Source organism: Pogoniulus pusillus, chromosome 31 (assembly GCF_015220805.1).
Source record: "Pogoniulus pusillus isolate bPogPus1 chromosome 31, bPogPus1.pri, whole genome shotgun sequence".
NCBI classification, from domain to species: domain Eukaryota; kingdom Metazoa; phylum Chordata; class Aves; order Piciformes; family Lybiidae; genus Pogoniulus; species Pogoniulus pusillus.
This window is the reverse complement of record NC_087294.1, coordinates 15,734,397-15,760,868: the sequence shown is the minus strand read 5'-3', so window position 1 is coordinate 15,760,868 and position 26,472 is coordinate 15,734,397. Positions and strand designations below refer to the sequence as shown.

At 53.1% G+C, this 26,472-nt stretch overlaps 1 protein-coding gene across 2 annotated transcripts; it reads left to right on the top strand.

Annotated features, from left to right (window-relative positions):
* The first annotated feature begins 11,141 nt into the window (after nt 1-11,141).
* Nucleotides 11,142-18,342, top strand: TPBG (trophoblast glycoprotein). Of its 2 annotated transcripts, XM_064169277.1 has the most exons (4): nt 11,142-13,393; nt 15,219-15,692; nt 16,251-16,308; nt 18,073-18,342. In XM_064169277.1, the coding sequence occupies exon 1, from the start codon at nt 11,222-11,224 to the stop codon at nt 12,347-12,349; it is 1,128 nt and encodes a 375-aa protein (XP_064025347.1). In that variant the 5' UTR covers nt 11,142-11,221; the 3' UTR covers nt 12,350-13,393; nt 15,219-15,692; nt 16,251-16,308; nt 18,073-18,342. The 2 variants fall into 2 exon arrangements, with proteins under 2 accessions (XP_064025347.1, XP_064025346.1); XM_064169276.1 differs by having other exon boundaries at nt 11,142-15,692.
* The last annotated feature ends 8,130 nt before the right edge of the window (nt 18,343-26,472 follow it).

The window sequence follows — 26,472 nt, the reverse complement described above, 5'->3', positions numbered from 1 at the left end:
TGCTTGAGGGCTTGGTCAGCAGTAAATTTCTTCCAGAAGAAGTGGCTACTGCATCTTGAAAAATTCTTATCAGCTTGGCAGTTTTAAAATATCTTCTTTTTAAACATAATGAACTTGTGAGGACAAATTTCATCCAGGACTGGATTAAGTTCTTGTTGAGACAGGAAGTATTTGCTCAAGTCAGTGAAGATATTGTAGATCTAGGCTGAGAGATCTATGCTACATCCTTAAGTGATGTCACTGTCAAAAGCACTCCTCAGCTCAAACCAGAGCAGAGCCTCCCCAGCCTTGCTGCCCTTTTCTCAACCCCTTCCAGCACCTCAGCAGCTCTCTGCAATGGAGGAGCCCAGCACTGGACACAGCACTCAAGTCTGGGGCAAAAGATGCTGTTCTAGTGGGAGGTGTCCTTGCCTATGGCAGGGACTTGGAACTGGATGATCCTTGAGGTCCCTTCCAACCTAAACCCTTCTATGATTCTATGCTCAGAGGCGGCGTGGTGAGATTAGAGCCCCCTGAGGGAATTCTCCTGTCCCTGGTGTCACACAGCTGTGAGAGGGCTGAGGCACAACACACAGGGTTTGTAATGAACAGGTCCAAAGAGCTGAGATGTAATGAGATTATGAGGTGGATGTGATGATTCACTGCTCACTCTGCAGGATGTCACTGTTTCGAGCTCTCCTCAGGGCCCTTTTCTTTCTGCAGTCTCCTTTTATATGACTTAAAGCTTTGTGCTCAGCCTTTTTCAGCCTGAGCAGATTACAGTCAGCTTTTTTTTCTCAGCTGTTTCCAACAAAGGGCTCTGGGCAACCAGTACAGGCAGTATCCTTGCACAGCCACGCTCCTCTCACACAGCCAAGCACCAAAGCAGCCAAAGCTTTATGCAAAGGACAGGCTGGAGGAGGAAAAAACAACAGAAGCCAGGATGGGGCACTTAGTGCCATGGTCTGATTGGTTGCCCAGGGCTGGGTGCTAGGCTGGGCTGGGTGAGCTTGGAGGTCTCTGCCAACCTGCTTGATTCTATGATAAGCTTCGTTTGTCTGCTTCAGTCTCTTAAGGAGTATCTCCCTTTCCCAGCTGGGAAATCTCTGCTCTGGCATTCAGCTGCTCCTCACACACCAGTGCCACCTCGCTGAACCCACAGGTAGTTTAAACTCATCAGCACTCACAAAGAGTCGTGTCCAGATGGTGTAACATTTAAGCATAGTTTCTGTCTCTCTCTGGAACTTGATTACCTACACCAATGCACGCAGCTTGGGTAACAAACAGGAGGAATTGGAAGTCCTGGTCCACCAGGGGGACTACGATGTAGTTGCCATTTCAGAAACTTGGTGGGGCGACAGACATGACTGGGCTGTTATACTGGAGGGATATAACCTTTTCAGGAGAGATAGGCAAGGGAGAAGAGGAGGAGGGGTGGCCCTGTATATTAGAGAGTCACTCCATGCCATTGAGCTAGAAGTGAGGGATGAAGGGGTAGAGACCCTGTGGATTAAAATCAGAGGTAGGACTAATAAATCTGACATCCTGGTTGGAGTCTGTTACAGACCACCCAACCAGGATGAGGGAACAGATGAGATATTTTACAAACAGTTGGAGGCTGTCTCAAGATCTTCAGATCTTGTCCTTGTGGGTGACTTTAACCTGCCAGATATCTGCTGGGAACTTAATTCAGCAGAGAGGAGGCAGTCCAGGAGATTTCTGGAGTGCATGGAGGACAGCTTCATGACCCAACTGTTAAACGAGCCTACTAGGGGTCAAGCTCAGCTTGACCTGCTGCTCTCCAACAGAGAAGGGCTGGTAGGAGATGTGATAGTGGGAGGCTGCCTAGGGTGTAGCGACCACGAGTTAGTGGAGTTTTCAATATACAGGGAGGTAGTGAGGCACCTCAACAAAACCTACACCTTGGACTTTAGGAGGGCAAACTTCAATTTGCTCAAGGAACTTATTTCCAATGTCCCCTGGGCAGCAGTTCTTGAGAACAAAGGGGTCCAGGATGGTTGGACTTACTTTAAACAGGAGCTCTTGAAGGCACAGGAGCTGGCAGTTCCCACATGCCGAAAGATGAGCCGCAGGGGGAGGCGACCAGCCTGGATGAGCAAAGAGCTCCTGAAGGAAGTGGGGGAGAAAAAGAGGGTGTATCGCCTCTGGAAGGAGGGGAAGGCTTCTCCTGATGTGTTTAAGGAGGTAGCCAGACTATGTAGGAGAAAAATTAGAGAGGCTAAGGCTCAGCTAGAACTTAGGCTGGCCACTTCCGTGAAATTTAACAAAAAACACTTTTATAAATTTATCAATGCTAAAAGGAAGGGCAAGAAGACCCTCCACTCCTTACTGGACCAGGAGGGGAACACTATAACTGATGATGAAGCAAAGGCAGAGGTCCTGAATGCCTTCTTTGCCTCAGTTTTCAACAGTAAGGAGAGAGGAGGAGGATGCAAATGGCCTCTTAAACTGGGGGATGGGGTCGGGGAGCAGTGTGTTCCCCTGGAAATTCATGAGGAATTAGTTCAGGACCTGCTGAGCCATCTGGACACCCACAAGTCCATGGGACCAGATGGGATCCATCCCAGGGTGCTGAGAGAGCTGGCAGCTGAGCTGGCCAAGCCACTCTCCATCATTTTCCAGCAGTCCTGGCTCACCGGAGAGGTTCCAGGAGACTGGAAAATGGCCAACGTGGTCCCCATCCACAAAAAGGGTCGGATGGAGGAACCTGGGAACTACAGACCTGTCAGCCTGACCTCAGTGCCAGGGAAACTGATGGAGCAGGTTCTCTTGGGGCCAATAACTGCGCACCTGAGGGATGGCAAAGATCTCAGGTCCAGCCAGCATGGGTTTAGGAAGGGCAGATCCTGCCTTTCTAACCTGATCTCCTTCTATGATCAGGTGACCCGCTTGGTGGATGTGGGGAGGCCTGTGGATGTGGTCTATCTGGACTTCAGCAAGGCCTTTGACACTGTCCCCCACAGCAAACTGCTGGCTAAGCTGTCAACCCGCGGCTTGGATGGTAACACTCTGTGCTGGGTTAGGAACTGGCTGGAGGGCCGGACCCAGAGAGTGGTGGTGAATGGTGCCACATCCAGCTGGCGGCCAGTCACTAGTGGTGTCCCTCAGGGATCAGTGCTGGGCCCCATCCTCTTTAACATCTTCATAGATGATCTGGATGAGGGCATCGAGTCAGTCATCAGCAAGTTTGCAGATGACACTAAGCTGGGGGCAGATGTGACTGAGCTGGAGGGCAGAAGGGCTCTGCAGCGGGACCTTGACCGCCTGCACAGATGGGCAGAGGCCAATGGGATGGGGTTCAATAGCTCAAAGTGCAGGGTGCTGCACTTTGGCCACAACAACCCCATGCAGAGATACAGGCTGGGGTCGGAGTGGCTGGAGAGCAGCCAGACAGAGAGGGATCTGGGGGTACTGATTGATACCCGCCTGAACATGAGCCAGCAGTGTGCCCAGGTGGCCAAGAGAGCCAGTGGCATCCTGGCTTGTATCAGGAGTGGTGTGGTCAGCAGGAGCAGGGAGGTCATTCTGCCCCTGTACTCTGCACTGGTCAGACCACACCTCGAGTACTGCGTTCAGTTCTGGGCCCCCCAGTTTAGGAAGGACACTGAGATGCTTGAGCGTGTCCAGAGAAGGGCGACGAGGCTGGTGAGAGGCCTTGAGCACAAGCCCTACGAGGAGAGGCTTAGGGAGCTGGGGTTGTTTAGCCTGGAGAAGAGGAGGCTCAGGGGTGACCTTATTGCTGTCTACAACTACCTGAGGGGTGGTTGTGGCCAGGAGGAGGTTGCTCTCTTCTCTCAGGTGGCCAGCTCCAGAACAAGAGGACACAGCCTCAGGCTGCGCCAGGGGAAATTTCGGCTCGAGGTGAGGAGAAAGTTCTTCACTGAGAGAGTCATTGGACACTGGAATGGGCTGCCTGGGGAGGTGGTGGAGTCGTCGTCCCTGGGGCAGTTCAAGGCAAGGTTGGATGTGGCACTTGGTGCCATGGTCTAGCCTTGGGCACTGTGGTAAAGGGTTGGACTTGATGATCTGTGAGGTCTCTTCCAACCTTGGTGATACTGTGATACTGTGATACTGTGATACCTCCTCTCTTGCTCCTTATACTGCTTGTACCTTCTGATTTACCTCTCTGTAAAGCATTGCCATGTTGGCAAGGTGACACCATACAAACACCTGCAAGTGGCTGCAGGGGATATAAAGGAGGAGGAGATGAGGTCGGTCCTGCAGAAGAAAAAAACAATCTAGGGGGAAAAGGAGAACAGGAATCAGCAGCTGCCTGAGACGGCAGCAGATGAACAAGTCAAGGAAGCAGGAAACAGAGATTCTGCAATGAACTCAGACACTTCATCTGCAACTGCTTTTCTCAGACCCAAAAAAAGTCCACTGCAATGTTCTCAGGTTCTTTCCTGGAAGCCTGTGAGGCAAAGCCGTCCTGTTCATTCGGCAGGCTCTCACCAAGTGCCGCTCAGCACCACTGAGCCGTGGACAGCGAGCAGCCAGCTGCCCGCAGCAGAACTGCCACCCGCGCTCCTGGCAAACTGGAGGGGAGGCATTCCTTCTCCCAGAAACTGGAGGGGAGGCATTCCTTCTCGCAGAAACTGGAGGGGAGGCCATTCCTTCTCCCAGAAACTGGAGGGGAGGCCAGTAATAAAATGGTTAATTAGAAGGGTTAGGTAGGAGAGCATCAGAAAGGACATTCTGGTTACCAAAGTACTAAACAGGAACACCAGTAATAAAATGGTTAATTAGAAGGGTTAGGTAGAAGGAGAGCATCAGGAAGGACATTCTGGATACCGAAGTACTAAAGAGGAACATCAGTGATAAAATGCTTCACTAGAAGGGTTAGGTGATAGTTTGGATTCGATCATCTTAGAGGCCTTTTCCAACCAGCTTAGTTCTGTGATTCTGTGGCCTAATGGAATCCAGCATTAATCAGGCTCCCAGCAAAGTCCAGAACTAGAAAGTAGCAGCTGGTAAGGGCCAGGAATGGGTTAAAAGAGCTGAGCTGTAGCTCAGCGTGAATGGCAGCCGGCACCTGCCAGAGGAAGGAGGCAGGGCAGCTTCTTTAAAAAGCAGTACTCCTATTCCTAAAGGGAATCTCCTGGTGGGGTGAGAAATAAGCCTCCCAGGAGACTCGAGTCCTTTTACCCTTACACTGAATGATAAGCAAGTAGAAACATTCCAGTTTGTGCAAACGCCAGCACAAGGCTGCTCTCCCTTCTGCCTCTGTGTAGAGGGTGCCCAGCTCGGAGTGCAGGAGCGCAGCTAGGAAGGGAAACGGAACAGATGGAGCTGTTTGTGGAATCAGCACTGAAATTTGCTCAGGCAGCTTCTGCACTTTCAAACCCACACCGACCCAGCAGAGTCATTCCCCTTCCACAACAAGGTCTATCCTGCCTGTAACAGAACCCATATTTGAAGTTGGAGAAATGCTGCTTTAGCAGGAAACCAAAAGGATGATGAAAACTGCCTCATCACAAGTGAAGAGCACTCAGGGATATTAATCTCTCCAGAAGGAGCAGTAAGCAAAGTCACCTAAGCTCTCAAAACAAACACCTTCCTTATTGCTTCCTTATTCACATTCCTTATTCCTTCCAGGTTGTCCAGGAAGTTTGTGGATGCTCCTCCCTGGAGGTGTTCAAGGCCAGGTTGGATGAGGCCTTGAGTGACCTGTTCTAAAATGCCTCCAGGGATGGGGACTCCACCACCTCACTGGGCAGCCCATTCCAATGGCAAATCACTCTGTCCCTCCCTTCCTGCCCCCCAGCCCTCAGCTCTTGATGGACATTGCTCAGATCCCCTCTCAGCCTTCTCCTCTGCAGCCTAAGCAGCCCCAGGGCTCTCAGCCTCTCCTCCTCAGGCACTGCTCCAGTCCCTGCAGCATCCTCGTAGCCCTGCACTGGACTCTCCAGCAGATCCCTGTCCCTCTTGAATTGGGGAGCCCAGAACTGAAGGCAGTACTCAAAATAGAGTCTCACCAGGGCAGAATAGAGGGGGAGAAGAACCTCCCTCATCTGCTGGCCACACTCTTAATGCACCCCAGGACCCCACTGGCCTTTTTGGCCACCAGGGCACATTGCTGTGCCATGCAGAACTTGGTGTCCAGCAGCACTTTCCCTGTGCTCACACAGGCTCATCTTCTACACTGGCCAGCACCTTCTAAAAATAATCACACACCATCCAGGGCAAATATTTAAGCAAGCAGCCTACAGGCAGGGCTTGTTTGCTGCCTTCCTTTTTCTTTTCCCCAAGGATTTAGGAGATCCCAAGTGATGTGCTGAGAGTTGAGTCAGAGCATGAGCTTCAGTGATCCATCTGATTCTGGGGAACTGTTCCTGCCTACCAGAGGCAGAGAATAAGCTTCAGTGATCCATCTGATTTTGGGGATCTGTTACTGCCTACTAAGTCACTAAACTCTTTGGCTCATGGAAGAGTAAGCAATCATCCTGGGCAGCCATCCAGTGCTGCTGGAAGGTGGTGGCATGCTGTCAGTGCCAAGGAGTGTGATTTGAAGAGCCTCCTTGAAAATGCAAACCCTTTGTTCAGCTGGGAAGATAAAAGTAGAATCACAGAATCGTGGAATCAGTCAGGGTTGGAAGGGACCACAAGGATCAGCCAGTTCCAACCCCCTGCCATGCCCAATTCTGTGGCTCTATTCTATGATTCTGCGATGTCTTAGTGACAAAAGCTGGACACAAGAATACTCTGAAGGTGCATTCCTGCGCGGGTTGAGCTCTGGCAGCCCTGCGTGCTGCAGCCAGCCTCTCAGCCGCCGGGCCAGCAGGGCACACCGGGAAACACCCTTGGCAGCAGGGGCGGCTGCGAAGCCTGGGCACGGCACAGCCTGCCGAGTGAGGAAGGAGTGGGAGTGTCGTCTGAAGTGCGAGGAACACATTGGCCCAGATTCCCCTCGGATCTGGGTTTCTGCTTTCCAGAGACAGGAGGCAGAGCAATGCCTTTCAGCTCTCCCTTCCTTCTCTTGCTGCAGCAAGGAAACTGCCCTGACCCATGGCAGCTTTTAAAAGTCCCCCAGAGCCTGGAGCAGATGTGAGCTGCAGCCCAGCACCCTGACCCAACAGGTGCCAGCACTGTGCAACTTCAACAATGCACAAGCAGCACCACAGGCTGGGAAGAGAGTGGCTGAGAGCAGCCAGGCAGAGAGGGAGCTGGGGGTGCTGGGAGAGAGGAGCTGAAGAGGAGGCAGCAGTGTGCCCAGGTGGGCAGCAGAGCCAATGGCATCCTGGGCTGGCTCAGCAGCAGTGTGGGCAGCAGGACAAGGGAGGTTCTGCTGCCCCTGTGCTCAGCACTGCTCAGGCCACACCTTGAGTGCTGTGTCCAGGTCTGGGCTCCTCCATTCAAGAGAGATGTTGAGGTGCTGGAAGGTGTTGAGAGCAGGGCAGCAAGGCTGGGGAGGGGCCTGGAGCACAGCCCTGTGAGGAGAGGCTGAGGGAGCTGGGGGTGTGCAGCCTGCAGCAGAGGAGGCTCAGGGCAGAGCTCATTGCTGTCTCTGGTGTGAAGAGGTAAATGCTGAATAAAGCATCCAAACAAGAATTCAAGGCAGCATTTGGCTGCCTAAGTACTTCTATGGCACCATCCGAAGAATTCCTATACCTGCTTCCTCACACGAAGCCAAGGCCCAAAGGAAGCAGAAGGTGTCCTCTGGAGGACCTGCTGGATCTCTCCCTGTGAGGAAGCAGATGGAACTTGCAGCATATTCTGCCACTTCTGTGGGAAGATATTTTTGGTAGTAGAGAAGAGTTCTGGTCTGTGCACTATTGCTCACTTGGTGTATAACCTTTAGCACACCATAAATAGCCTTGCAGGGACACTTCCTGTGACCTGCTGAGTGTCTTCATGCAACACAGAGACAAGGCAGAGACATTCCTCCCAAGGAACATGGATTTCCCTGTTTGAAAAAGATGAGAGCTGTGCCATGGAGTCCTGCTCTACACTTTTCCAACTCCTTGGACACCAGCTGGCTGCTCAGAACCTTCTGAGAGGCATCCAGTGTTGTTTATTATCTGACTAAGGATCTTTGTGAGGAGTATTTAGGATGGGATCCATCCCAATTAATAAATAAATTAAATAAAGCCTTTTCAAACTGCTCTTCCTAAGGACAGCAGAGTGACGAAAGCATAAATAGCAATTTATTGCTTGCTAAGATGAGAATCATCACAGGGGGTTAGCAGCTGTCAAGCAGCATCATTCACACAGGTTGTCCTGTGACTGCATTTCTTTAGGCTGGTGTCACATTTCCACTTCAGGGGGACTTAAACAATGGGGTTCTGATTTTCAAGAGCAATCTGTCACATGTTCAAGAGAGACACTGAGGTGCTGGAAGGTGCCCAGAGAAGGGCAGCAAGGCTGGGGAGGGGCCTGGAGCACAGCCCTGTGAGGAGAGGCTGAGGGAGCTGGGGGTGTGCAGCCTGCAGCAGAGGAGGCTCAGGGCAGAGCTCATTGCTGTCTGCAGCTCCCTGCAGGGAGGCTGTAGCCAGCTGGGGTTGGGCTCTGCTGCCAGGCAGCCAGGGACAGAACAAGGGGACACAGCCTCAGGCTGTTCCAGAACAGCTTCAGGCTGGATGTTAGGAGGATGTTAGGAGTTGCTGTCCCTGGAGGTGTTGAAGCAAAGCCTGGATGAGGCACTTAGTGCCATGGTCTGGGTGACTGGACAGGGCTGGGTGAGCTTGGAGCTTCCAACCTGCTTGATTTTATTATTCTGTGGTTTTAATACAACATTTTAACTCAGAGGTTTTGCACTCCAGCACTCTCGCAGCGAGGGGACCAACAGGGCATTCAAGGCTGAGCTTCCCAGTGCCAAGCAGAGGAGCACAATCGCTTGGCTGCTCCTGCTGGCCACACTATTCCTGATAGAGGTTAGGATGCTGTTGGCCTTCGTGGCCACCTGGGCACACTGCTGGCTCATGTGTGCATGTACTGCTATTACTGCAGCCAGCCCACGTTTGTTGCTCTTCATAACCTTCATGTAGAGCATCTGATCTATCAGCTGGGCAGCTCCTGCCTGCCACCCCAGCACCAGACTTTTCTGCAATGTAAAACCACTGTCAGGCCAGAGGGGAGGACAAGCCTACAGAAATCAGAGGTTCAGCTAGGTTCTGGGGTCGATTTTCTCAAGACCACTCTGGATTCATCTGTAATTTCCCTCAAGGCTTTTGGCAGCTGTACAATTTCTGCTGACTTTAGAGGATGGGGGGGGGGGGGGAAAGGAAGAAGAAGAAACCTGGATGAAAAGGAAAGCAGGAGTGAAACTCTGACATGCAGGGAGAAGGAAATCTTTTGTAAGCAGTCATCAGAAGAGTAAAGAATGCCCAAAGGAGTCACAGACCCAAAGTGCTCGGATTCACATTGCCAAAACTATGTGAACATGCTGGGGTGCCTGCTGCATTGACTGGATGCCATTTAACTGTCTCAACCCCTTCATAGGCACCAGCAGCCCACTGCAGAGCCCCTGACAGCTCCCACTGTTACCTCCGCCTCAAGTGTCCCAGGCAGCTTACTTGAGTCTCCTTCTCTGGAGACTTCCAAGAGTTATTTGGATGCACTCCACCGTGACCTGAGCTAGATCGTCTGGTCCTGCTCTGGCAGGAGAGTTGGACTATTCGGGTCCCTTCCAGCCCCTAACGTTCTGTGATCTACAGCACGGCGTCTGAGCCGCCCAGGTTGTTCAGCTGTGCCGGGCCACTGAAGCCGGTGACTATTTAACGTACACATGGGTGTTTACACCTCAGACTTAAGTTGTCAATTTACGGCTCCTTTTTTTCCCCCCCTCCCCCCAGGAATTACGCTTTTAGGACCTCTGAAGATACCCCAGTGGATTTAATTCTTCTTTTGGAGCTTGCTCGGTGTACTTTGCTGCTGGTGTTTCCCCCCCGCCACCAAAACGGTTGCCCTGGACAAACAGGTCGGGGCAGAGACCAGCCTCGCCCCTCTCACCCGCTGCCTCCGCGCCGAGACTCGCCGGGCCCCGCGGACCCCCTCGGCTCACTCCGCGCACCGCGGTGCGGGTCGGGCTTCGGGAGGGTCTGCGCTGGGCATCCCCCGCTCTGGAAATCCCTCGGGATTTCCCAGTCCGGTCGGTCTGAGTGCGCCCAGCCGGGGAAGGCGTGGGAGAGCGGCAGCAAGCAGCCGGGCTCCGCCGAGGCGAGCGCAGGTAGGGCGCCGCGGAGGCGCGCAGCGGGACACTGCGCTGGCAGCGCTGGCCGCCGGCTCTCCCGTGGCGGGGCGGTCGGGAACCGCTCCGCGCCGAGCCGGGCTGCGCTCTGCCTGCGCTGCTGCGCTGAGGACAGCTCCACATGGGAGCGGCTCGGCTCAGCGGCAAGGCGAGCCTGCGGAGGCACCGGCAGGGCCGGGGAAATGTCTAGCCGAGAGAACCCTCCCGGCGAGCTCCCGGCTGCGGCCGCGGGGAAGCAGCGGCGCGGAGGTGGCGGGCGGGGCGCGGGCGGTGACGGGACCGCCCCTGGGGGCAGGGGCAGCCGGCGGCTCCCCCCGGCCCGGGTGCCCGTTGGTTTCTCCTGTCAGCGGAGGCAGGGCCAGGCGCGGCGAGGGTGGGCGCGGAGTTGGCGGCGGGGCCGGGGACAGTCGGCGGGTGACGGTTCGCTCCAGCGGAGTTTGCTCCGGTCGCGGATCGGTAGGTTGAGGGACAAGGACCGGGACAGGGCTCGGCTCGGCGGTGGGTTTTCTGGGCGGCAGTCTGCACAGGTTGTGGTGGGGAGCGGAGAAACCCCAGAGTTGGAGGGGTGGCAAGCGGGGAGCTGCGGGACGCGGTGGGGGGCGGCGGGTTAGACCCTTCCCTCTCCTCTGCTCTTCAGCGTAGGAGCCACCGTCCGGGGGGAGAGGCACAGCGTGAGATGGAAGCGGGGAAAAACTTCCTCGGCGAGCTCCCCGGAGCAGCTGCGGGCCTGGGGCCGCCCGGGCCAGCCACGTGTCGGAGGCTGGGGGCGAGATCTGGAGTCGGGAGGAGGTGGGTGGGTGGGCGCAGGCGGGCAGAGCCGCGCCGCCCGGCCGCTGCCCTCTCTTTCCTCGCTGCCGCAGGTCTCGCTGCGGGAAGCGGAGCGGAGCCAGCGCCGGAGGAGAAACGCCTGGCACCGGAGAAGGGGCAGTCCAGAGTGGGCAGCGCCCCGGCGGAAGCCGCCGCCCGCCTCGCCGCGCAGCCCAGAGCCGAAGGAGCCCGGAGGGGAAAGTTGCGTGCGGGACCGGGCCGGGCGCGATGCCGGGGCGCGGCGCGCTGTGCCTGGGGCTGCTGCTGCACGTCCTGCTGGGCTGCAGCTCGGTGCAGCAGCCCGGCAGCTGCCCGGCCCCTTGCGAGTGCTCGGAGGCAGCCAAGACGGTGAAGTGCGTGAACAGGAACCTGACGGCGGTGCCGCCCAACTTGCCGTCCTACGTGCGCATCCTCTTCATCACCGGCAACCGCCTGGCCCGCCTGCCGCCCGGCGCCTTCCCCGCCCGGAGCCTGCCCGACCTCGGCGCCCTCAACCTCAGCGCCAACCACCTACGGGCCGTGGAGGCTGGCGCCCTCGCCGCCCTGCCCGCCCTGCGGCAGCTGGACCTCAGCGGCAACCCCTTGATCTCCCTCAGCCCGCAGGCCTTCGGGGAGGAGGGCAGCCCGCTGGAGGAGCTGTCCCTCCGGGGGGCCCTGCGCGACCTCGGTGTCCTGCTCAGCGTGGCCGCCATGCTGCAGTCCGGAGCCCTGCGCAACCTCAGCCACCTGGACCTGGCTGACAACGGGCTGCTGCTGCTGCCCTCCGGCGTGCTGGCCACCCTGCTCGCACTGCGGCGGCTGGACCTGGGCAGCAGCTCTCTGGTGGGCCTGCAGAACGTCTCCTTCCAGGGGCTGGGCCAGCTGCAGAGCCTCAACCTCAGCGACAGCTCCCTGGGCGTGCTGAGGAACGGCAGCTCGTCCCAGTTCCACGGCCTGCCTGCTCTCCGGCGCGTTGGCCCGGCCGACAACACATGGGTCTGCGACTGCACCGTCGAGGACCTGATGGCCTGGCTCAAGGAGAGTGACCAAGGGGAGGGCAAAGAGGCCCTGAGCTGTGCCCACCCCGACAAGACGTTGGGGAAAGCTTTGCTGAAGATCAACGGCTCGGACCTGAACTGCTCCGAGCCCATAGACTTGCCTTCCCAGCTACAGACTTCTTACGTCTTCCTAGGGATAGTCTTGGCTCTCATTGGGGCCATTTTCCTCCTGGTTTTGTACTTGAACCGGAAAGGAATCAAAAAGTGGATGCATAACATCCGAGATGCCTGCAGGGATCACATGGAGGGCTACCACTACAGATACGAGATCAACGCAGACCCCAGGTTAACAAACCTCAGCTCCAACTCCGATGTCTGACAAAGTGCCGCGGCCGTGGAGCAGCGCTCAGTAGCTATGCATGAAAAGTAGACTTCTGCTTTACCCTCGTGCTTGCTTTCCCCCTTCGTGGAGAAATCTCAGACGTGTGTGTGTGTGACTCGAGGGGGATGTGCCTCCCCGTGGTGTCGAGTTCATTTCCCTTTCGAGACACTGGGCAGCTGCGCATGGTGTTGAGCTGTCTGTAGGAAACAAGCTGCTGCTCCTTTTCCTCCTGTCCTCAAGTCTGTACTTGTGTGAATGTTGGGTTTTCTTTTTCAAGATCTCAACAGAGAAACAAAACCCAAACAAAACTCTTCTCTCTGACCTCCAAAGCCAGCAGAGTTTATATAACAGAATGTACCACTGCAGACACCGTCCAACAACAGCTGCCTCAGATTTTGGGGGGAAAAAAGAAACTGTTACGTTCCTGCGGGCCAGTTTTGATCTTGTCTATCCGAATTGCCAGGACAACAATTCCCTTCCATAGACCACACTGCAAAAGCAGCAGAGAAACTCCTTCGACGACGACTGTGTTGCCAAGAAGGACATGGAATAGTGGAATAGTCGCTGTAGGAAATGGAATAGTGAGCATGCACAAATACTTGATATGGTTTTTACATGGGAAACTTTCAGTAAGTCTCCTCCTGTTTTGTACAATGCTTTGTGGTTGCAGTTTACGTGGAAGGAGAGAGGTTTTATACAAGCTGGGATCTAAGCTCCACCCGAACTGTTACATTCAATAAACAGTCTTACAGGAACTGCTGTGTTGGAAGTTTGCTGTTCCCTGAGAAACGTGCAGACACCTAAGGATGTGGATAGCTTCGTAGTCTTTGAAGTAGGAGCCCTGCAGTAGCAGCCTGAATAAAATTTTATACCAGTGCATATTTTAGAGGAGTAAATGTTGGAGAGTTTTGTCAGATGTGCTAGGAGAATGGCAGGGATGAGTGTGGAGAGCAGCTTTGCTTGGCACAAACCCCCACTCTGTGCTCAATAACCAGCTCAAAGCGTCGAGACAGCTGCCTTGGTCTCATCCCTGCTGGGAAGGTACAAGTTGATAGAGTTTTCCTGAGGGTCTTCTCTGCCAAATTAGAGTAAAGTAATAATTCAGATTGCACTGTAGAGTTTGTAAGTTTAAAGTACAATTTCACCTGAGTTGGATTGTTTGTTATAAAATAATCATGGTCTGAACTTAACTTAAATGCAGCTCAGTTGTGTAGCTTGGTGAGCTCCAGGCTTGTGAATCAGTGCAGCACTGACTAAGTGCTGCCTGCTTCATTTTAAGCTCTTGGTACTTGCCAAGTTCTGCGGTGAAGTAACTTGATGGAACTTTATCTTCAGGTTGTAACCCAGGTGTATGTCAGTGTCGTATCTCAACGCTTGCTGCTTGCTCGGGAATGCATTTACTTGTACATAGATAAAGCATGCAAAGAAAAAGGTCAAAAATGCATCACTCAGTGTGTGCAGCTCTGGTGACACACAAAAAGGTCTGCAAGAACCTTCCAATTCATGCACTTTTTCTGATCCCTTTGTAGATTCTTAAGGAAAGAAACTCCCTAGCTGTAAAAGTGTGACATGAATTGCTGTCTGTCAGTCTATCTGTGGAGCTTGTTCCACGGTCGCTGTTACTTGAAGCTCTTGAGTGTTTCTGAACTTCTGGTTCTGAATGACTGGCTTACTCCTTTTGCTTTCAGGAGTGGCAGTTTCCTCATAGATGCAGAGCTTCGGTAAGAGCTCATAAATATAGAGTAGTCCTGAAAGCACCAGAGGAAATCTAATCTATTTTGGGCATCGCTCTTGTTCGAGTGCGTTTTTCTCTCCGTGCAACTTCAGGCAAAGCAAGCAGCACAAGTTGGTTCAGGCTGCTCTTCTGTTGCTTTAAATTGGCTTTGTTTAATAGCAGTGATGGTTTGTTTGGTTGTTTTTTATTAAGGTGTCTTTGTACACTCACCCTCCAAAATGGAAAAGAAAAAGCATCCTAAGTACAATGAATCTTTTGGTAAGTCAGCATCTTCTGCAGTTAATGTAAGCGAAGTGCTAAGCCTGTGCCTCCTGCTGTAATTTGACTGCCTGAGCAATATCTGGTGAGCAGGCTGCATTAAGCCTGTGGATTCTTCAGGAGCAGGCTGCTGGCCTGAACGTTAGCTGCCTGTATATTAAGAACGGCGTGAAAACTCCAGCGTGAATAGCTACTGCTGTGCAACTATGCAAACCCTTCCTCCTGGGCAGCTGAGGCGGGAGGCTGGAAGCCAGGAGCGCTGCGCGCTGCGCTTGGTTGTGGCGCTTCACCTCGGAGCTTGTCGGCTCAGACTTCCTCTGTGCCGTGCCAAGAGCTGGGAGCGCATCGGCCGCGCCCCGGGCGCCCCTGTGATACCTAACGGATAAAGTCGGTACCAGCCAGGACGTTTCCTGGGCAATTTCTTGGGGTTTGTTGACAGCTACTTTGAAGTCCCTCTGGTGAAAGCAGTTCTCCGTGCCGTATTAACAGCCATGCGCTCAGAGAGCTGCTGTCTGCAGAGAGGCGAGGACTTGAGCGGCACCTCTGTGGCCAGCGGGCCGAGCATTTGTGCAGCGAGCCGGTGGAACTCTTGTACCACACCTGCAATTTTAAAGATTGGTATTTTTGTATCATGGCAAACGTAACTGAACTCTAGCAGAGACCTGATGCCAGCTACTCTCCACTGATTCCTTCCTTTCGCTTACCTGCGTGTTTGTTAGGGTGTAGCAGCATGCATCAGTACTGTGCTCAGTAGCATTCCTCTGCAGTGCTTGCCCGACGGTGAATGCTTCGGTGTTGTGTGCCATGCGTTATTGGATCTCAAATCCCCTTCCTTAAGGAGTGCTTCAAATTCGTTTTCCTCCCCCGTTACAGAGCCAGCTAACCCTGCCACCCAGAAGACATGTAAAAAGTAGCTCCCGAAGCGCTTCGCAGCTTGACTGAAGCTCTCCGCAGGAATTGCCATTAGCCTAAACGTTCTTCTGAAGCCCCTTTTAGAGTCTTGCTCTGCTTTAACCCCTGGAGTCCCACTCGATGGCTGTTTCCAGAGCAGCCCAGTTAGTAAGGCTGTTTTCGTTCCTCCACTCTCCAGTAAAACACCTGCAGCCCTGGACGCCTGCGAGCTGCGTTGCCTATGCATGACCCCCGGCGGCCGGCGGCAGGCTGTCGTCGCCCGTCCTGCACAGAAAACCTCCGGACTAGGAGTGGACAGATCTCTGGGGGTGGCTGCACAGCTGAGCAGTCTGCCCGAGGTTCGACTGCTTGCTTCAGACTGGTTTTACTTGTTCTGTAGAAGAATAGCAGACGGAACTGGCTTACTTTTGGTATCTTTTCCTAGAGTGCTCTTGGGTAAGTGCTGTTGCCAGGTAAGAAGCAGAACCTTCTCCACATCTTTCTGTATCCAAGGTAGCTTGACATCAGATCATTCTGAGTTTTTGTTTCAGCAAGCCATAGTATTACTGATAACTTTGACAACCAGAAAGAGATCTGAAGTTTTGCACAACTGCTTTAAACCTTTTTCTCTTATGTGGGGGGGTTAATTTACCTCCTCGGCAGCAGTGGCAATCCCCAGTGAGGAAGCAGTCCTCTCTTGGGCTGTTGACTGAGATGTCACTGAAGACAGGCAGGGCAAAATATTCAAGCTAAGGCTCTCATTATTGTGCCAGTACTTTCCCTGTGGTGTGCTCTGCTCTTCATGCATCTGCATAATTTCTTCCTCGCCTCATTTTCTCCAGAAATCCATTAAAAGGAGTCGCAGGAATCTGCACAGGTAGAGAAACCAACCTGACTGCCTCTAGGTTTTGAGGTTTAGCAGCTTTGCTTCCTTTTACTCCTTAGGATGAAGAAGCCTTTGTCTAAGTGGAGAGGCTGAAAATCTGACAGAGGCTTTTTCTTTCTCTTTGGCAGCTGAGTGCTCCAGAAGAAGTGTTCCTTCTCAGCATGTGACTGCGGGAAGGAGCGTTTGGTAAGGAAAACATTTGGGCTTCAAGCTTCCAAAATGACATTTCTGTGCTTTGAGAGAAGGCTGAAGGGAGAAGCTCATGAAGGAGACTGAGAGAGCTCTTTGTAACAGGTCGGCTCTGGAAACCACAGCAGTGGCAACAGGACCAAGTGCTGATGAATTCTGTTGCCTTCTGGTCACGTTTTATGGATGCTGCTCTAATTTCTTTCTCTTGCTATAAATAGAAGTGTTTTGCTCACCAGTGCAGTCACCTCCTAGGGTATTTGTAATGCAGGTGTTTCCACTGAGGTTTTTGTGGGGATGTAGTAGAAAATTGAATTTCATAATAATTCAGTTTTTCAATCAATGCTGATTTAATAATGAGTGAATCAGGCTCAGTTTATTTGCTTACTAGTTGCAAGGACCCTGGCTTGAAATCAAACAGCGAAAGCCCAGTGAAGAGCATTGAAAGCAGTGCTCTTGGAAAGTGTAACATTAATTGAGGAGTTCACACCTGTTCAGAAAAGAGATATAAGCCAGCTGAGAGCTGAGGGTCCTTTGCAGATGCAGAAGGAGGTGTATTCAGACATGCTGGAGGGCAGGGATCCATCCAGAGGGACCTGGAGTGGCTGAAGAGGTGGGCACAAGCCAAGCTCAGGAGGTTCAAGAAGACCAAGTGCAAGGTTCTGCATTTGGGTCAAGGCAATGCCAAGCACCAATCCAGACTGGCAGTGAGTGGCTGGAGAGCAGCTCTGAGGAGAGGAACGTGGTGCTGCTGCTGGAGGAGAAGCTCAACAGGAGCCAGCAGTGTGCACTTGCAGCCCAGAGAGCAATCAGAGCCTGGGCTGAATCAGTAGAAGTTTGGCCAGCAGGGCCAGGGAGGGGATTCTCCCCCTCTGCTGTGCTCTGCTGAGACCCCACCTGGAGTACTGCATCCAGTTCTGGAGCCCCTGGGACAAGAGGGCTGTGGAGGTGCTGGAGAGTGTCCAGAGCAGGGCCAGGAGGATGCTGAGAGGCTGCAGCAGCTCTGCTGTGAGCACAGACTGAAAGAGTTGGGTCTGTGCAGGCTGGAGCAGAGGAGGCTCCCAGGTGACCTTCTTGTGGCCTTCCAGGATATGAAGGGGGCCTCCAAAAAAGCTGGGAAGGGACTTTTGAGGCTGTCAGGGAGTGCCAGGACTGGGGGGAATGGAGCAAAACTGGAGGTGGGGAGAGTCAGGCTGGATGTGAGGAGGAAGTTGTTGAGCAGGAGAGTGGTGAGAGGCTGGAATGGGTTTCCCAGGGAGGTGGTTGAGGCCCCATGGCTGGAGGTGTTTAAGGCCAGGCTGGCTGAGGCTGTGGGCAGCCTGCTCTAGGGTAGGGTGTCCCTGGGCATGGCAGCCCTGCCTGATTCTATGATTCTGCTGGCTCTGAGTGGGTACAGAGCAGTGCTGCTTTGCATTGCTACAGTAAACCCAGCAGCGCTGCTCTCCCACTCTGGCAAGAAAACCCCAACCCCCCCCAGGCTTTTAGAAGTAAGGCTGCAGGGTTGCAGCACAGGCATGTCCTTAAAAAGGGCTTTTGCTTTCTCAACAGAGTTGCAGTTTCCATCTTGTCACATCCTTGGGAAACCTTGGGGTGCCAGGAGTCAGCTGTCATGTAGGCAAGGCTTGAAACCAGGCCTGCCAGCCCCAGGGTTGCCCTAAAGAGAAAAAGGAAGCAGTTAAGCAAATGCAAGTGGTGCTTCAGATGCTGTCTCCAGGTTGCAGTCACCATTTAGTACTTGCCATTACTTATCTTCTTTTCCCACAGCGTTCACGAGATGGTTCTGCCTTGCTGCCCACCACAGACTTAAGAGGAACAGAGTTGTGCTTTCTAGCAATGGTGCATGAAGGCATCTGAATAAATCAGCAATGCTCTTTTGAGCACAGAGGAACATGTTACAGATCCTGTGCTCTAGGACCTTGCACTCTTCTAGCAGTGGTGGCTGTGCAAGAAACGCTGCAGCTTCTTCAGGCAACCTCTTCTTTCTTCATTAAAACCTGTCCTTGAGGGAAACCACAATAAAGTATGCACCATGTACATGTCTTCAGCCTGTTCATTGAGCAGGGCCACTGAGATGCTCCACCTGCACTCCTGGGTGCAGTTCTGCAGCCCCCAGCACAAACAGGACATGGAAGTGTTGGAGCCAGTGCAGAGGAGGCCACCAAGATGCTGAGAGGGCTGCAGCAGCTCTGCTCTGAGCACAGGCTGAGAGAGTTGGAGCTCTGCAGCCTGCAGAAGAGAAGGCTTCCAGGAGAGCTTGGAGTGGCCTTGCAGGATCTGCAGGGGGCTCCAGGAGGGCTGGGGAGGGACTATTGACAAGGTCTTGTCATGGCAGGATGAGGAGGAATGGGTTTGGATTGAAACTGGATATTAGGCAGAAGTTGTTTGCAGTGAGGGTGGTGAAAGACTGGCACAGGTTGCCCAGGGAGGTGTTCAGGACCAGGTTGGATGAGGCCTTGGGTGACCTGTTTTAGTGGGAGGTGTCCCTGCGTATGGCACAGGGGTTTGGAAGTGGCTGAGCTCTGAGGTCCCTTCCAACCTAAACCATTCTATGATTCTATGTTTTCCTTCCTGTAAACCCATGCAGACAGTGAGGGTGTTGCTAACTGTGCAGGTTTTGGCTTGGGTTGGTGGTTTTGATTTGTATTTGCATGACAGGATAGTGAAAAGGCAACTTCCTCCTGGGCAGGCTGATGGTTCCTATGGAAAGCAATCTGGGCAGTGAATATAAAAGGATTTGGGGTTTAATCATTCTGGGTTCTTTTGGACTTAATCTGGCAGCTTTTGGAGGGTTAATAGATGCAGTATTGCTTTTCAAGTGCCAATTCTATATGTAACAGCAGCTGATTATCAGCTTTTTAAGGACCAGATCCAACTGTGTGTTTTAAAGCCTTCAGAGTGAAATGCAGAGGCACTGCTAGCACTGCTGGTGTGGGTTGTCTTACTGTGAAGGGGCCAGGAAAGAAATGGCTTTGTGCAGAGGGACCTGGCCAGGATGGATGGGTGGGCAGAGGCCAATGGGGTGAGACTGAACATGGCCAAGGGCAGGGTTCTACACTTCGGCCACAACAACCCCAAGCAGCACTACAGGCTGGGGCCAGAGTGGCTGAGAGCAGCCAGGCAGAGAGGGCTGGGGGTGCTGGGAGAGAGGAGCTGCAGATGAGGCAGCAGTGCCCAGGTCGGCAGCAGAGCCAATGGCATCCTGGGCTGGCTCAGGAGCAGTGTGGGCAGCCGGACAAGGGAAGTTCTTCTGCCCCTGGGCTCAGCTCCCTGCAGGGAGGCTGTAGCCAGGTGGGGTTGGGCTCTGCTGCCAGGCAGACAGCAACAGAACAAGGGGACACAGCCTCAAGTTGTGCCAGGGGAGGTCTAGGCTGGATGTTAGGAGGAAGTTGTTGGCAGAGAGAGTGATTGGCATTGGAATGGGCTGCCCAGGGAGGTGGTGGAGTGGCCGTGCCTGGAGGTGTTGAAGCCAAGCCTGGCTGGGGCACTTAGTGCCATGGTCTGGTTGATTGGCCAGGGCTGGGTGCTAGGTTGGGCTGGCTGAGCCTGGAGGTCTCTCCTAACCTACTTGATTCTGTGATTCTAAATGTACTGCTGAAAGAGTGACCCAAGGCTGAGCTGCAGCCAAACCCCCATTCTGCTGGCAGCTGCTTTTATTCTTACAACTTTTTGCATGTCAATATCTGAGCTGGAAGTTCAAAGGGAAGGAGCAGATTTCATCTCCTCATAGGCAGCTGATGCAGGTGCCTGAGATGTTGATAGCACAGAGTGATTTTTTGTTGCTGTCCCAGCAGCAGAGCTGGTAACTTGGTTAGTCTTCAGTCTAATATGTTTGGGTTTGGGTAGTTTAGAAGTTTTTCTCCCCCTCACACACATCCTTAGGACACCAAAGACAGAAGGATATTGTGCTTTGCAAAGTGATGGATTGATCTGTCCTAGACTTTATCTTAGGATTGATCTCTCTTTAGCTATCTGCCCACAGTGTACTCCACATCTGCCCTTGGTTCCAGCAGCACAGTTATCTGTGGCACAGCCCAGGGTAGCTTTGCATGAATCCAGAGGTGTTTATGCAGTAAAGAGCTCGTTTGTGAAAGGGACTTTATCAAATTCCAAGCAGAGTTCTTAGCAGAATGTGCTGTGTGCTTCATGCTGGGAAGAGGAAAGCATCAAGTAACAGTAATAGAACACTAAATAAGGGTAAACACAGTTTGCTGGGAGAAGAGTATAAGCAGTCAGGCACTGACACCACTTTGGGGCACTTAGTAATTTAAGGGTATTTGGATGAAGGCAAAAGAAGTAATCATCCAGCTGATGTTTTCCTTCTCCAGGTAAGGGTCTTCATTCACTCTGCCAAAGAGTTTATGGGCAAACTAACCAAACCCTGCAGATAGTTATGGACTTGGATCCATTTAAGTGACTATACAGGATGGGTTGGAGGGGATCTCTGCAGATCTTCAGGTCCAACCCCTGCCAGCTTGGAAGAGACCTCCAGGCTCATCCAGTCCAACCTAGCACCCAGCTCTGTCCAGGCAACCAGACCATGGCACTAAGAGCCCTAGCTTAAAGAAAGGGTCTTCAGCTTCAAATGCTGGTGAAGCCCTTTGGGGAAATCACACAGGTTTAAGGTGAATTTGACTCACTGTGACTGTGGGGAAAGGCATGGGCCTGATATGTGCCTGAGGGACACTACCACTTGTGAGGGCTTTTGAAATGCCCTAGGTGAGACTGAAGCAGTTGGGGCTGTGCAGTCTGGAGAGGAGAAGGTCCCAGGTGACCTCACTGTGGCCTTGCAGCATCTGAAGAGAGCCTGGCAGGGGCTGCCCAGGGAGGTGGTGGAAGCCTCATCCCTGGAGGTGTTTCAGGCCAGGCTGGATGAGGCTGTGGGCAGCCTGCTCTAGTGTGAGGTGTCCCTGGGCATGGCAGGGGGCTGCAACTGGATGCTCTTTGTGATCCCTTCCAACCCTGATTGATTCTGTGATTCTAATCTTGGCCCCTGCTATCCTTTCTCAGATTCACTGATTTCTCTCTAACATCATCAATGCAGAATATCCTTCTTCCTCCTCAGATCACTTTGGTCACCCCTAATCCAGATCCTTTGTTTTCCATCACCTTTTTATTGTGACCAAGTTGATAACTGCACATTGATAAGCAAAGGTAGAATTCCTATGAAACAAGTCATGCAGAAAATCAGATCCTGAATGTTTATCACTAAGCAGATTAATTAATGAGGTCTATATCTGTTTAATTAATGAAGTTGATATCTGTTTAATTAACGAGGTTTATGTCTAATTAATAAGCTTATATCTGTCCTTAATTAATAAAGCTCTGTTGTTAGCCTTTCGTTTTGGTTTTCCCATCTCCGACCTTCCCCCTTTCTGTTCGGTTTTCCAGCATAATGGGAAGCTGAGGTAGCCCAGAGGAGCCCTTAGATTCCAATTTCTGGTGATGAAACAGGAGATCTCGCTTTGGAGACAACAGCCTAGGAAAAAACCCTTGCAGAAACAAGGCTTGAACGTTTCTGACAGAGAAGTAGAAGGCACTGAAAATAGCTCTGCTGTAACACACTCTCCGCTCGTCAGAAAGGCTCCGTGTGCAGAAGGAGCTGAGTGCTGCAGTTGTGGTGCTTCTGCTGCTTAACCAGGCTGGGAGCTTTCTCCTGCAGGAGCTGCTGCTGCCTCTGCTCTGATCTCTCCTCACTGCAGCCCTCCACACAGCCCAGTGTGCCCCAAGCAGGCTCGGCTGAGTTCAAGACCTGCACCCGCAGCAGGCTGTGATTTGGTTTGGGTTTATTGATCAGCTGTGAAGGCACATAAGGAAATGGCTTCTAGTATTGTGATTCCAAGCAGAAGAGCAGTGGCTGCATAGGTCTGGTTTCATAACTTAGCACAGGATGTCAGGGCTTGGAAGGGACCCAAAGAGATCATCCAGACCAACCCCTGTCAGGGCAGGAGCACACAATCCAGCTCAGGGCACACAGCAACACATCCAGACAGGCCTGGAAAGGCTCCACAGAAGGAGACTCCACAGCCTCTCTGGGCAGCCTGTGCCAGGGCTCTGGGACCCTTACAGCAAAGAAGTTCTCCCTGGTGTTGAGCTGGAACCTCCTGTGCTGCAGCTTCCATCCATTGCTCTTTGTCCTATGCCAGGGAGCAGTGAGCAGAGCCTGTCCCCCCCTCCTGACCCCCAGCCCTCAGTTACAGACATTGATTCAATCCCCTCTCAGTCTTCTCCTCTCCAGCCTAAGCAGCCCCAGGTCCCTCAGCCTCTCCTCCCCAGGCACTGCTCCAGTCCCCTCATCATCCTCACAGCCCCTGGCTGGTCTGTCTGTGTGTTTGCAGTTGGTGACCAGGATGCCATGGGTCAGAGTCAAAAGCCTTACTCAAGTCCAGGTGACCAACAATGAGGTTGTGAGAAGAGTGCAGTGAAAGATGATGAAAGCATGCCAGTGCCAGGTGCTTTGCATGGTACAGCAGTAGACTTTCTGCTGGCACTTGTGCACCTTTGAACCTCCCTGGTCCCTGCCCAAGGTTCTTGCCACAGCCCAGCTCATGCCATCTTTCCTGGGGACACCCAGGTGTGCCCAGTCCCTTGGCTGTCACAGTGCCTGTGCTCCAGGCGTGCTCCCTGTGGAGCAGGACAGCAGTGAGGTGGATCATGACTTCCTCTTAACAAACACACTGATGGAAAAGATCAGTGCAAGAGACACTGCAGAAGCCTCTGAGGGATGCTCTGGCCCGGCAGGTCTTCAGGGCTGTTTGCTTTGAAGTGTTTGTATCAAAGTAACATAAACACTGCACAGCTTCTCTTTCATTTATTTCCTTTCACATGCTTCCAAATGTGCTAATTTCAGACAAAGATGCCTGTTAGCTGTGACAAATATTTATCCTCTACAGGAGCTGAGCTCTGCTGAGTACACAGCAGCACTTGTGAGCAGGCGTTTGAGTGAGGCAGGTGTGCAGCTGCTCCATAGCCCTGGTTTTTCTCTCCCAGCTGCCACCTTCTGTTACCCTCCTCACAAAAAGCTGAGCTTCCCAAGGTCTGCTTCTGTGCCTAGGCTCCAGTGGGAGCTCTGCAGGCAGCACTGATGGCAGCTGAGAGCTCAGAAAGCTACATTCCATATGCAAAGCAGCCTGGAGGAGAGAAGGCTCAGGGCAGAGCTCATTGCTTTCTACAACTACCTGAAGGAGGCTGTAGCCAGGTGGGGTTGGGCTCTGCTGCCAGGCACCCAGCAAGAGAACAAGGGGACACAGCCTCCAGCTGTGCCAGGGTGGATTTGGGCAGGATGTTAGGAGGGAGTTCTTCCCAGCAGGAGTGATTGGCATTGGAATGGGCTGCCCAGGGAGGTGGTGGAGTCCCCGTCCCTGGAGGTGTTGAAGAGGAGGCTGCATGAGGCACTTGGTGCCAGGGGTTAGTTAATTAGAAGGTGTTAGGTGGTAGCTTGGACTCGATGATCTTGAATGTCTTTTCCAACCTGGTTAATTCTGGCCAGCAAAACGAGCATCTGAGGATGGCCTCAGCTCTTTGTTGGTCTGCATCTGCGGATAGCCTCAGCCCTTTGTTGTTCTGCATCAGAGGATGGTCCCAGCCCTTTATTGATCTGCATCTGAGAATGGTCCTAGCTCTGTATTGATCTGCATTTGAGGATGGTCCTAGCCCATAATTTGTCTGCATCTGAGGATGGTCCTAGCCCTTTATTGATCTGCATCTGAGCATGGATCCAGCCATTTATTGATCTGCATCTGAGGATGTCCCCAGCCTTTTATTGCTCTGCATCAGAGCAGCCTCTCAGGGTGTTCCCAGAGCAGAAATCTAGAACAAATACCAGTTTCAGTGCCAAAATACACAAAGGCCTCTCTTGAATGGTGACCTAGAGGATGGACAGGAGCCATCAGTTCACTTTCTTTGGGGGGACCACCTATGGCCAGAATTGCTGTGACAAGCAGCAGCAGGGGGGCCGTGCAAAGGCAGCGACCACACAGGTAACTAGCATGGTGCTCAGTGCAGTTGCTCAGCCACACCTCAGGCTGTCCTTCAGGAAAACGACCCCCCCAGCTCCAGGCCCTTTGTCTCACCCAGTGAAAAGCTGTTCTCACAGAGCCAGAGGAAGCAAGCAGCAGAGGTGTTCATACTGCAAAGGACATCGTTCCTCTCAGCACTGCTTGCTGTGTGGTTAGGCTGAGGGCTGCTATGATCCTGTGAGATGCTAAATGAGGAAGCAGGTAACTAACCTGCAGCACTCTGAGAGTTGGGTATTGAAGCCTTGGCCTCCTGGGGGAACAGCATCATACCCTGAGATGTGAAATGAAACATTTATAACCTGCCTTTTCAAAGCCTTCCAAAGGGGATGGTTCAACTTTGCCATTTTGCTGTGGAATGCTTGGCTGGAAGAAAGAGAGAGAGAGAATGAAAGGGCAAGCAGGGAAAGTCAGCAGCAATGACCATGCTGCAGGGTTGCTTGCTAGCAACTTTCTTGGTCGTTTCTGCCAGCTGGGATCTTTCAAAGCAATCCAATGTGTAGGCATTCTCATTCAAAGCAGGAGCAGAGGGTTCGGTGCAAAACATTTCCTCAACTTCATCCTGTGAAGCTATCTCTGAGTTTCAGACTGAGTTCTGGGACTCTCAATTCAAGAGAGATGCTGAGGTGCTGGAAGGTGTTGAGAGAAGGGCAGCAAGGCTGGGGAGAGGCCTGGAGCACAGCCCTGTGAGGAGAGGCTGAGGGAGCTGGGGGTGTGCAGCCTGCAGCAGAGGAGGCTCAGGGCAGAGCTCATTGCTGCCTGTAGCTGCTTGCAGGGAGGCTGTAGCCAGCTGGGGTTGGGCTCTGCTGCCAGGCAGCCAGCAACAGAACAAGGGGACAGAGGCTCAAGCTGTGCCAGGGCAGGTCTAGTCTGGATGTGAGGAGGAAGTTGTTGTCAGAGAGAGTGATTGGCATTGGAATGGGCTGCCCAGGGAGGTGGTGGAGTCGCTGTTGCTGGAGGTGTTGAAGCCAAGCCTGGCTGGGGCACTTAGTGCCATGGTCTGGTTGGCTGGGCAGGGCTGGGTGCTAGGTTGGGCTGGCTGAGCTTGGAGCTCTCTTCCAGCGTGGCTGATTCTGTGATTCTGTGGAGCCCCAGGCAAAGCCTCGCGTTTCAGGCTCAGAGCCCAGTGCCATGCAGAGGCAGGCAGAAGCTCTGATGCCCCTCTGCAGCAAGGGAAATCTGTTTGCATTCCTTTGCCAGCAAACTCTGCAGGGAGGCAGTGAACTCCCCTGGACGGCGCATGGATGCTCCCACTTAGTCCAGACTTCTGCACCCCGTGCCAGGCTGCCCACTGTGTGCCCTCTTCCTAGGGGAAGTTCTCCAGTTCTCCAAACTGAAACGCGCAGACTGGAGGGGTGGAGCGCCGCTGGGTGAGGAGTGCGCTGGATGGAGACAGGGAGCGGTGACCAAGGGCACTGCGAACCCTGGGGACCGCCGCCAAGTGGCTCCCTCTGCTGGCACCGGTGCGCTTTGACATCTCTGTCCGGGACGCGGGCAGGCGAATCGGGGCACCCTCAGCAAGGCTGCAGATGGCACCAAGCTGTGTGGCACAGTCGGCAGTCGAGGTGGTGGAGTTGCTGTGCCTGGAGGTGTTGAAGCCAAGCCTGGCTGGGGCACTTAGTGCCATGGTCTGGTTGGTTGGGCAGGGCTGGGTGCTAGGCTGGGCTGGCTGAGCTTGGAGCTCTCTGCTTGGTTCTGTGATTCTATGAAGCAGTGGAGTTTCTAGGCCTTCTGTCTTGTCTCTAAGGGTCTCTAGGCTTGGGTGTGACAGTGCAGTCCCAGAGAGGCTGTGGAGACTCCTTCTGTGGAGCCTTTCCAGGCCTGTCTGGATGTGTTCCTGTGTGCCCTGAGCTAGATTGCATGGTTCTGTTCTGACAGGGGGGATCTCCTTGGGTCCCTTCCAGCCCCTGACATCCTGTGAGCCTGTGAACTAATACAAGCCTGGAAAAGGAAGAGGAAGGGGAAAAAAAATTATCTTTTCTGGAAATTCAATAATATGGATTAATGAAACTCCATCCTTCTGAGCTTGAAGCTGTTAATGCATCTGCAGTGATTTTCTACAATCCTTAAGTCATTCATGTATTAAATTCTAGGATGAAGACATTAAAGGAAGGTAAATCTGAGAGAGTTCTTCAGGTTGCCCTGGGAGTTG

What these genes read in the sequence shown, in the direction of transcription:
- TPBG (XM_064169277.1), top strand. Translation starts at nt 11,222, where the DNA reads ATGCCGGGGCGCGGCGCGCTGTGCCTGGGGCTGCTGCTGCACGTCCTG.